The sequence below is a fragment of the Amblyraja radiata genome, chromosome 24 (assembly GCF_010909765.2).
Source record: "Amblyraja radiata isolate CabotCenter1 chromosome 24, sAmbRad1.1.pri, whole genome shotgun sequence".
NCBI classification, from domain to species: Eukaryota; Metazoa; Chordata; class Chondrichthyes; order Rajiformes; family Rajidae; genus Amblyraja; species Amblyraja radiata.
This window is the reverse complement of record NC_045979.1, coordinates 9,682,769-9,695,160: the sequence shown is the minus strand read 5'-3', so window position 1 is coordinate 9,695,160 and position 12,392 is coordinate 9,682,769. Positions and strand designations below refer to the sequence as shown.

At 38.2% G+C, this 12,392-nt stretch overlaps 1 protein-coding gene across 14 annotated transcripts in view; it reads right to left on the bottom strand.

Annotated features, from left to right (window-relative positions):
• The window catches only part of anks1a (ankyrin repeat and sterile alpha motif domain containing 1A), a 264,470-nt gene that overhangs the window by 81,662 nt on the left and 170,416 nt on the right, over positions 1–12,392 (bottom strand). Inside the window, exon 1 of one of the 14 annotated variants that reach the window (XM_033042392.1) lies at positions 11,937–12,003. The exons of 10 other annotated variants lie outside the window; for them this stretch is intronic. Coding sequence is in view for 2 of the 4 variants with exons in the window: in XM_033042389.1 (XP_032898280.1) it covers positions 11,297–11,305 (9 nt within the window). In the remaining 2 variants the exon portion in view is untranslated. Of the gene's footprint in view, positions 1–11,296; positions 11,413–11,936; positions 12,004–12,392 lie in introns of those variants that run through there. 3 more of the 14 variants (XM_033042391.1, XM_033042389.1, XM_033042388.1) reach the window with 3 other exon arrangements.

The window sequence follows — 12,392 nt, the reverse complement described above, 5'->3', positions numbered from 1 at the left end:
GGTAAAAGATCTAAAGGCATACAAGAGGAAAATGTTGCCGGGCTATGGTGAAATAGTGTGACGGAATAGGACTGATGGAATTCACGTTTGGGGCACCAATAGACCCGATTGGTTAAATGGCCTCTGTCATTATTAGTATGAAAGCATTCAATTGGAATTCACATAGGGGCGTTTCCATAAATACAGCACTCAGTAGTGAAACTGAAGGTCTCCAAAATTCCAGGTTATTTTCCCGTTTTTTAACGTAATATTCCTATTGTTTCATATCCTGTATTTTAAGTAGTATAGATGGTGTATGGCCAAATGAATGAGATGAAGCAAAAATATATAAATCTGTTTAACAAAGAAAAATATCAGTTATGTCCCTGTGTTTTCTTGCCATTTTATGTGACATTTTTCAAGCAGGATTTCATAAACTCCTTAGGCTAATTTATACCAGAAAGGTTACATTAATTTTGCAATTAAATAACTCCATATAGGCCAAATACAGATTTCGAGTAAATTAACATTGAATTCGATGAAAGTTTACTATATTCTTTCTCATATATGTATACTTCACCATAGCCCAGCAAATTTTGAAAGTATTAAACTTTGGTCATTTTTGAAAACAAATTAGCTCAAACGGATCATAGGTGGGCCCATTTGCAATGCTGTGGTGTTTTGTTATAATTTAATAACTTTCTAATTTGGCCACCCATGTCACAGGTTGGTACCCCTATTTACGGAAACACCCATATCCAGATTCCATTGGCTTAAGATATTCCATAATGTAACTGTTGTGTTTTATGGAGCTCCAAGAGAGGGAGTGATGAATATTAAATTATGGGTCGGCTTTTACTTGACCATTTGGAACTGGGTTAGAACATATTTGGTTATGAACATCTTGCAAATAAAACATTTTTACTTGAAAGATTTACACTGCATGAAATTGAGAAACATAACCATCTGTAGTATAAAATACATGAATAGAAATTGTATCTATAAACTGTAAACTAGACCACAAAATGAGTAAAACATGGGAAATGATGGAAGTGTGATTTATAACAAATTAACAAATCATAGTTGGAAAATGCAATCTTGAATATGGACACAAAGTTCCTATCATAATTTTTCAACTGAGACCCACAGAGTAAAAACATTCTTTCAAGATACATTTAAAGTCCAAGTTCTGAGTTAATGAAATTCATTATGTTAAGAAAGTAAAACTGACCAAGGGTGGCACAGTGGTAGAGTTGCTGCCTTACAGCGCTTGCAGTGCCGGGACCTGGGTTTGACCTTGACTACGGGTGCTGTCTGTACGGAGTTTTAACATTCTACCCGTGACCTGCATGGGCTTTCTCCGAGATCTTCGGTTTCCTCCCACCTTCCAAAGATATGTAGTTTAATTGGGTTGGTAAATGTAAAAACTAACCCCAGCGTGTGTCGGATAGTGTTAATGTGTGTGGATCACTGGTCAGTGTGGACCCGGTGGGCCGAATGGCCTGTTTCCGCACTGTATCTCTAAACTAAACAAAATGGGGATGAGGTACAGAAATAAGCACCACAAATTTGGGAGAAAAATAAACTTTTTATTTTACATAAAAGATGCAAGCCCGTGTATTTAACTAATGGAGCCAAGTATCTTTGCTAAAAACAACTCTACATATTAGAGAATTGGATGAAAACGAAATAAAAATATATGACTGGAGAGGCATAACAAGCGGGCTAAAATCCAGCAAATGAAAGAGCTAGCCTCCTAGATATTGATAAGCCATGGGAAACTGCATATCAGCAGAAAATGAATAAAATAATTGCACTTCTACAGGAATGAGGATGAACCATGCAAGTTTTGAGAATCAATAGAACAATTATAACTAGACTAAAACACGAGAAATGCAAGACCAAATTTAATTATGACAAAAATAAATGCAGCAATGGACAAAGAGGAGGAGGAATCCAAAAGAATGAAATATAAAAGGTATTGAAAAATGTAACTTGAATAGTAGTTCTTGAGCATTCAAAGGGAAAATAAAGTCAAAGCAGAGAGACCAATCAGAATTGAAGATACACATCTGTTGCGAATGAAGGTATGGAAGAATTATCAAATAAATCTTCTTTGCAGTTTTTTTTCAATAATGAAGGGGTAAGATAAAGGCATTCTGGAAAAGGAAATAGGACAAATAATACACTGAAGAGTTGAAATGAAAATATGTATGAAAATTAATCTTCATGGCTCCAGGACACCTAAATTACTTTGTTGAATTAATTTTGTTTACCAGAGCACATGTTTTGCAGAGAAATACAGCTGTCAATTTAAATATTGATGATTTCCACATTTGGTATTATAAAACGAGAACTCCCAGATAGACACAAAAGTGCAAACGCATTTGGAAACTAAGAACTCCCACGCTATCCGGAAGTGGCGGCGCTGTTAACAGCTGCAGCTTGCCTGCAGTCCGTCTGTCTTTACTTTTTTCTGTTGTTTTTTTTTTGTCTTGTTTTGGTTAAGTTTTAGTTTGTTGGGTTGTGTTAGAGGGGGTGAAATATGTTCTCTGTCTCTTCCTTCGGGGGAATGCGACTTTTTCGTGTCGTATCCCCCTTCTCTGCCTCCGTCTGCGCTGAGGCCTAATGGCGGAGCTGGCGGCCTGCAACCTGCGACCGACCCCGAGGCTCCGGAGGCAGAGCCAGCCAGGACTTACCAACGAGAGGCTGGCCGTCTTCGGGGCTAAGGCAGCGGTGGCCCGACTTGCTGTTGCGGCGTTCTGGGTTTCGGCGGCGGCCTGGAGCTGATGCAGCAGGGCTCGGAGCTGAGACTGCGGGACCCGGAGCTGGGGCAGCGGCCTGGAGCTGGGGCGGCTGCCCGGAGCTGGGACGGTGGCCCGGAGCGGAGACTGCGGGACCTGGAGCGGCGACTGCGGGACCCGGAGCTGGGGCGGCGGCCCGGAGCGGAGACTGCGGGACCCGGAGCTGGGGCGGCGGCCCGGAGCGGAGACTGCGGGACCCGGAGCTGGGGTAGCGACCCGGAGCGGAGACTGCGGGACCCGGAGCTGGGGTGGCGGCCCGGAGCTGGGGCGGCGGCCTGGAGTGGAGACTGCGGGACCCGGAGCTGGGGCGGCGGCCTGGAGCGGAGACTGCGAGACCTGGAGCTGGGGTTGCGGCCTGGAGCGGAGACTGCGGGACCTGGAGCTGGGGCGGCGGCCTGGAGCAGGGGCGGTGGCCCGGAGCTGGGGCCCGGAGCTGATGCTGTGGCCGGCCGTCTCGGAGCAGAGACGGCGTTCCGGCTTTCGGCGGCGGCGACATCACCACGGAGGTCCGCTGGACTGGAGAGGGCATCTTCGGCCTGGATCGATCGCCTCAGCGCAGAGGGAGAACAAGGAGGGAAGAGACGGAGACTAAGACTTTGCCTCCATCACAGTGAGGATGTGCTTGATGAACTCACTGTGGTGGATGTTTAATTTGTGTTTATTGTATGTTTTGTTATTATTGATTCTGTGTATGACTGCAGGCAACATAATTTCGTTCAGACCGAAAGGTCTGAATGACAATAAAGGATCTATCTATCTATGCGAGTATAAGTTCAAATGCCATGCAGGTCACAGGAAGAGCATCCCTTCTCGTTTCAAAATCATGACACAGGATAACTCGCATCCACCAGGGTCTAACATTTAACCTTGAAGCTGAAAGACAACTCTGTCAGCAATACTTAACATTTTAATGCTATACTGATATGCCAGCCTAAATTCTGACCTCAAATTCAGCATTGCAACCTTCTGCATGAGAAGGCGGTCACTAATGAGCAAAGCTGAAAGTTGTCCGAAGAAAATAGATAAACACAAAGTAGATAAGTCTTTGGAATATGACTACCAAGCCAAAGCAAGACAAAGGAAAAACTGCAGGAAGAACAGAGCAGGTCAGGCAGTTTACATTGAGGAAAATGGACAAGTGGCTTTTGGATTGGGACCCTTGTTCAGACTGGTGTAGAGGGATCAATAGAGGGGAGATAGCTAATAGGAACATCAATTACTCCATCAATCTGAAGAAGAGTCCCAACAAAAAAATGTGGTCTATACATTTACTTCAACAGATGCTGCCTGACCTGCCGATTTCCTTCAGCAGTTTGGTGCATCTGTGGTCTTGTGTCTCCAGAACATGGCAAAGGACTTGGTCACAATATCTGAACAATGGTTAATGGTCATACAGTACTGTTGGACTGGAACACAGTCGGGGGGATGTTAGTTAGAGGTTATCTAAAAGTGGAGAATTCAATGTTCACACCATTGGGCTGTAAGCTACCCAAGCAGAAAATGAAGTGCTATTCCTCCAGTTTGTATGTGGCCTCACTTTGGTAATGGAGGCGGCCCAGGACAGAAAGGTCAGTGTGGGAATGCGAAGGGAAGTTAAAATGATTAGCAACCAGGAGATACTGGAGGCCTTGACGGAAAAATATACATATTGGTTGATGGAACAGGAAAGCAGAATCCTGTTTCAGTGACGAAAGATACCAGATGAAGAGGTAAATGCATGCATCTGTTGAAGCACCAAGTTACGGAACAGGAAGGCAAATGGAAGCTTAGATTTAAATCCAAGGCGGCTGAAGTACAAAAGTATGCTGGCCTTCTACCCTCTATGGACCTTTTTATTTCCAACAGCTGGTGCAACATCAACCATCTTTATTTTAGTTTAAAATTCAGTTGTTACAAAGAATTTTGTGAAATCATAAAGTTGTACAGCATGATATATAAATGTGAAGTCGTTCTTTCTTTGATTCGGAATGCAACGATGAAGCGCTGTTGATTTGGGAACAAAATTTACAGAAGGATGAGGGTAACATCATTTCATCCTTAAAAGGGAATATATTTGAAACAGGAAACAGTCGTACCCGTGGAGAATGCAACACAGAATGTCTGGATTGGATTGATTAATACAAAGAACAAAATGGTCTCTGCCCAGGGTGCCTGCCTCCAAGTAGAAGAACATGATTCTTTCCATCTCAATTTCTTCGTATACAATTGAAAACAAAATTAATCCCGGTCCAAAATTAGTCACAGCACAGGATAATTTTTCTCAGTTAAGAGCAGAGCAGAAAACTATTTCCAACCTATTACAAATGCTACTGTGATATCTGCCAATTACAGACATAAGAAAACTATTCGCCCAAGAATTCAATCCAATATCAAAATAACTGATCATTTTGCATTTCAAACCAGCATAACCCCTGTCATAAAGAACCACAACTGGTGAAACTTATGATAGCTCCCTATTATTCAAAATTAAATGTTACAGAAACGTAAAAAGTAGTACATTATAGAACATTTGAACCTCATGAATAAAACTGGGTGGCAGTGTGATATGGCACAAAGCCATGACACAAAGCTGGGTGGCAGTGTGAACTATGAAGAGGATGTTAGGAGGTTGCAGAATGACCTGGACAGGTTGAGTGAGTGGGCAGATATGTGGCAGATGCAGTATAATAGATAAATGTGAGGTTATCCACTTTGGTGGCAAAAATAAGGGGGCAGATTATTATCTCAATGGGGTTAGGTTAGGTAAGGGAGAGGTACAGCGAGACCTTGGTGTCCTTGTACACCGGTCACTGAAAGTTGGCGTGCAGGTACAGCAGGCAGTGAAGAAAGCTAATGGCTAATGTTGGCCTTCATAACAAGAGGATTTCAGTATAGGAGTAGAGAGGTTCTTCTGCAGTTGTATAGGGCTCTGGTAAGACCACATCTGGAGTATTGTGTACATTTTTGGTCTCCTAATTTGAGGAAGGACATCCTTGTGATTGAGGCAGTGCAGCGTAGGTTCACGAGATTGATCCCTGGGATGGCGGGACTGGCATATGAGGAAAGATTGAAAAGACTAGGCTTGCATTCACTGGAGTTTAGAAGGAAGAGGGGGATCTTATAGAAACATATAAAATTATAAAAGGACTGGACAGGCTAGATGCAAGAAAAATGTTCCCAATGTTGGGTGAGTCCAGAACCAGGGCCCACAGTCTTAGAATAAAGGGGAGGCCATTTAGGACTGAGGTGAGAAAAAACGTTTTTACCCAGAGAGTTGTGAAATTGTGGAATTCCCTGTCACAGAGGGCAGTGGAGGCCAAATCACTGGATGGATTTAAGAGAGAGTTAGATAGAGCTCTAGGGGCTGGCAGAATCAAGGGATATGGGGAGAAGGAAGGCACGGATTATTGATTGGAGACGATCAGCCATGATCATAATGAATGGCAGCGCGGGCTCGAAGGGCCGAATGGCCTGCTCCTGCACCTATTTTCTATATTTCTATGTTTCTAAAATAAAAAAATTTAAGGGCACAAGTAAATTATAATTCCAAAAATATGGCAAATTCATATCATGAAAGTACAGTTTTTCAGAAAATTGTAATGATTGTTACATATTGAATATAACTGTGTACTAGTTTTTTGGATTAAAGTAATCTAGTCATTTACAGCAACGTCGTCAGCATTATGTGAGTAAATATCTTCATCTTGACTGGGAATAGCATGACTGCATGTAGTGAGACAACATATAATTCCCAGCTCGAGTGCAGATAACCAAGTGTTTCCTCAGTCAACTAGACCTACTGGTCATACTAAATGATTCCGATGCTTTCTCTGCTGCTGCTTGCTGTAAGGCTTTTAATATGGATCTACCACACCTCAAATACATTGTAATACTTTACTACCAATAGATACTGTGTAGCTATTAGCTGATATCTCTTAGTTTTTTTTATTAGCGTGTTATTAACTGCTTTGTTTTTCTTTTTTTTTTCTAACAAAAATAAGACATCCACAGAAACAATAATTCATGGCTTTAAAATCAAAAAAGTTAGGAATCTGAAATGAAAACAGAAAATGCCAGCAAAGTTCAGATTAAGCCACATTTGTGAAAAGAGAAACAGAGTTGGTGTTTCAGGTTTGAGACCCAATGTATAACATTTCCTAATATATAGGCTATCTTGACATAATATCATGCTAAAAATATATAATTAAGTGCTGGTATAATGGTAAATAAAATACAACAGGGATACTTTTTATCTTTAGCAATGAATTGACCAGTAAGTGTCAATATAATTGGTTCTACTTCAGTCTAGATTTAGATTCAAATTTAGACAAGTGCTTAAATCTTTAAATCAATACAACATTGGAAAAACAAATATGCATCAAATATTTGATAGTTTAAAATGTAAATCTCAAATATTTAAATAATAAAAACAAAGTGAAAACAGAAAACATAATAAACATTCAGCTGATCTGGAGCTGCTGCATCTTTAAAGAAAAGCAAATGGTTAATGTTTCATGTTGATGACCTGTCATCCAAATTAATTCACTTTCTAGAGATGCTGCCTGTCGCATTGGATGCTGCAGGGATTTTGTTTTTATTATCAATTTCATGAAGCTTGGGTATGTACAGTGATGGCCAAGCTTGGCTACACCTACACAATTAGTGTTGCTGGAACCTGAAATCATCCTATTGAGTCAGTCAAAGAGAATCAAATACTGCTCAGTAGGAAGCCACCTCAACATAATAAACATATCAATTAACTGTATCTTATCTTTAAAAGGCAGCAACATTCAAAACTATCAGAAGGAAGTATCAGTGAGAAAGGCAACAACATAGCATGACAAATGTGATGCCCTTGAATAATGTCAGTGACACATGGCAATATATTTGGCAAAAAATGTAAATACTTTTTGGGTATTATGCAGAAAATCTCTGCAATGTAATGTCAAGGACTATTTGCCAAAAAGTTCCTCAGTTAAAAATGGCTGCAAAAACCTAATTACTGAGTTTATATGAAAGGATACAGAATACTAAATAAAGTAGTAATATTAACGATGAATCAAGTGATCTATGAATAAAATGCTGCAGTACATTGCAATTATGGGATCCACACTAAACAGACGTCACTCAGGCAAAAGAGTGGGTATTATGTAAAGTGTTGGATAATGAATGACATTAGGGAAGTCTGGAAGCTGACTCGGACAAGGACATGAAATAAAATAGTGAGTGCATGAAGCAAGTGTGCCTTTATCTAATGCTGTGTTTCCTCGAAGTTACATTTCATTGTACTACATAAATGTTTTTTTTTGGGTAGTGTTCTTTCAAAGTCCTTTAACCACATGCGTCAGGATGTGCTCCCACACCTGATGAATTTTAACATATTTGCTGTTTAAGAGCGAGAAAACCTTGAGTTTAAACACAGAAATTTAAAAAAAAATCTCACACCGCCTTTTAATTAGGTTAATCACACAACCCGTGGGGGGCAAATACTGAGCTTTTGCAAAGTCTACAGAGGGAATGGCCTTGCTTGAGTGGTTTGTGCACAGCCCAAGTGACAACTCCTTGTGGCCAGGGACCAGCAAACCATCAAATGTAACGGGGTTACACAACTGTGTAGCTCATCTCCTCATTCCGGTCAGACATGGCAGAGGTGGACCTGATGATGAATCAAGAATTATGCAGTGTTGATGAGGCAGCCAATGAAGGCAAATGCCTTCAACCATACTGCCAATAGATAACAGCCTGTGGTTCAATCCAGGGGGACCCTCTTCCTCTCAGCTTCCTTCTTAACTTATAATTTTTAAACTGTATCCCAGACTTTGAAACTCTAATTTACATCGAACAACTTGACTAGAACAGTCCATCCAAATCACTCACCATTTGGAAAAGATTAGATCAACTCAAATAGTTCTCTTTCCAAATAAACTATACTGCAACGCAGCAAATGTCTACATCTTAATATTACTTTAAAATATGGGCATTTGATCTTCTATGCATTATAATTTCTTTGTGAAAGTGAAGATGTGAAAAGAACTGGTTATTATTTGACTGCAAATACATAATTAAATTAGATCCGTTTATTTTTCCATTTGGCTATAAGAAATATTATTCTATTATTAGTTAACAATGCAATTAAAACACAGATTGGGTCATATTCCTAATATAATTGTAAGCAGTCTAAGAACAGGTTCCTTGACTGAAGGTTTACAGTTTGGAAAATATTCAAAACTGCAGCAAAATTATATTCACCACTGCATACCCTTCTTATCTTAAAAATGATATTAAAGGGAAAAACATAGAATGTTGTTTTAAAACAAAACAATACCATCTTTAAATGTGTACGCAGGAGATTTGGCAGTTTCTATTACCCATGTGGGATTGATAATAGTGTTCACTTTTACCTGTCAATTTTGTAAATAAGTCAGGACAAGGACAAATTAATAATGGATAACCTTGATGGTGGCGATCATTCAATCTGCCCTATAGATTGTCTATAATTAAATAAACATAATTCTCTATAAATAAATTTTAATTAAGAAATGGGATTCTGGGGAGATTAGCCAAAAAGGAAAAAGTCGAGGGGGAATGGGATTGCCAGCATAACCTTTGTTGAGTCAAATGGCCTCCTCAATGTTGCAAGAGTAATTATTGACTGAGGAAAATGTAAGCAGCTTCACAGGTGGGACCTAAATTGACAGGGCATTTTCATGCACTTGGCATCCACACCAAAAGATACTTAAGAAGTAGAATATGTTAAGGCTTCTGCTGATGAAACAGTCAAATGATCCTTTAATTTAAAGTGTGTAAAGTTACTCCAGCTTTTTGTGTCTATCTTTCATTTAAAGGTTGCATTCATAGCTCTGAGATGAAAATTAGAATGTTTAAATCTCAATCTGTATAATCCTTGTGAGCAGAAAATGGAACTCAAGTTCAGGTATGGGTTATATCAAAGATAGACACAAAATGCTGGAATAAAAGATAGACACAAAATGCTGGAATAATGCTGGACCTTTCTTCAGACTCAATATCAGGTTCATGTCAAGATGGATGCTTAAACCCAGTTGGTAGTTTATCTCTAATTCTACAAATTATCAATGTGAACTCTTTAATTTAAGACCAAACTGGAATTAATGCCATTTGTGACATTGGGAAATTCCGCACATAAAAAGGTACAAGCTGGGAATTTTCAAGATTTCACGTAAATGTTACACATCTTTGAAAATCCACTGATCAAAATTCAGAAGCCTTATTCTATTCTGATGTTATTTGCAGTTTTTAAAAGTATCAACTGATCTCCCAGAAATAAATATTTGGATATGTTTTCATTTAAATATTTTGTAATTTCCAAGTTGCAAAATTTAAAAATATATTTTCCAGCTTCATGGAAGGATTCAATTCTCCAAATATGGTAAAGGTTAAGGCCAATAATGACCAAATAAGAATGGGTCATGAACACTGAGATCCCAATTATTTGGGATTTATATCCCAAATTTAGTGGATGGATTGAATTTCTATCTAAACAAAATACCCAGAATATTAGGGGCATAGCCAGACGTTTGTATAAATCACTTAATTTTTGGACAACATTTAATTTGATCCCAGGATTACATGAAATCCTGAAAACGCCTAGTTTGTACCTTTTTAAGTGCAGAATTTTCCACTTTCACAAAATATATTAATTCCAATTTGGTCTTAAGATTTCAAATTATTTGAGATTCAAATTTAGCTCATATCTTCCAATCCTTCTGATAAAATCATTCTCACTATTTTGTATTCATAAAGTTTACTATCATCACAAGGCTATGGGAAAATAATAAAATTATCAAAATTTACCACCGACAGGTGTAGTAACGTTTTGGTAAGAAATAACAATGCTACTAAAGTGATAAAAATCAGCAAAACTAATATTGTTTATGAAAGTGCTTTTTGCTAATACAGAAAAGGCATCTCATGATTATCCAAGAATTGTGACCGCAAATATCAGTTTGGAACTAAAAAAAAATAAATAAAATTGTTTCTTACTACTCTTTTCTATCAACAGAATAAATAATTCAATCCAGGGAATGGAATATTAATTTTACTTTGTAATTAAGGAGCCTTAAATATGGAACAGGATGCAAGGACAGAGGGACACTGCCCAATGTGCCTTTCTTCTGCCTTTAATGCAGACAACGGATATAGTTTTATATAATTATAGGATTAATGCTTAATCGCAATTCGTAAAATACATTGGTCCTCAAAACAATTTGTTTTCTTATTAAATAACAGTACACAAAATAGAAGGGAAAAGAAAACCTCAAATAAAACAAAACTATGATTCCAGTAAAATGACCAGTTATGATCTCTGGGGAACTCTCCATCAATTCATAACATTGGAAAAACACATTCCGTGGCAAAATAATCCTCAAATTAATGGAAAAGTAATCAAATACTGCAAGGATTTTTTTCCCTCTTGATTCATCATACTCTAAAAAATCTACATCAAGTATAATTTGAAAAGCATTATAATATAATCATTTAAAATACATACTCACGTGTAACATTTAAAAAAAGCTTCATATGTATAAGCTGAACCGTTCTGTCACACATACATTTAATTGCGTTATCCATCATATCCAGTTTGTAATGTTATCTAGTGCCTCTTGACTTCCTCTACTTGCATTTCCATAGCAACTACCAACACCAATGAAAATGAGGCAGAGAATACATACCCAAAGCAACTGCAAACACTAAATTCCCTGGACTACAACGTTTATTTTAAGCAAAAAATACTTGAAATGCTCACAAAAATTGATGAATTTCCAAAGGAAAATTTGGCATGAATAATCCAAATGAAAGCCTCGCAATAGTGAAGAAATCACTGCAGCACGAGCGAGAGAAAAAAAAAATCTGAGGTGGCACATTTGAAAGTGAGACTGGAAACATGCCAAGATGACAGATAATCACAAATAGCAGTAACTGAACAACCAGGATCTTCAATAGCAACTAAAGACATCAATGTGTAGGCTCATCATAATTATATGGCATTCAGACATAATTTGCACATGTCAAGCAACGATGAAAATATTTATAAATCTTGAAACAAAGATCAAGCAAATTAGATAAAAGCAAAACCAAGGGTACAAAGCACAAACAAAATCAATTACAATTCTGGAAGTAAAAGAGACCAGAAACCTTTGAACGTGATCAGCGATATAACATCGTTCCTCACCACAAATACCAAAAAATGTTTAGCAATACAAAAAGCAATGAAGAAAATGCAATTAAATACAAAAGGAAACAGATACACTGCTAAGCACAGATCCTCCCTAGAATCATAACTCAGCGTAATTTGAAGCACTGCATACCATTTGTATCATTCGCACTTGATTTGCCTTCGACAAAATCTAATTTTATCTTATGAGATAAACAATTTTGTTTTTACATCATAAGAGTTTTTGAAGTTCAGGCAACATTGCAATGTTCAATAACCAACCCCAGGTGGTTTTTCAGAATGGTTTCTTTGTAATATGCAAATTCAGCTCTCCCACAACAACAAATGGGAAAGTTTGCAATTAATTGTAAAATTGATTGAAGTATCTCAAGCATATATTGTGTAAATTATGTTTTGTTGCATATAATCAAATAAAT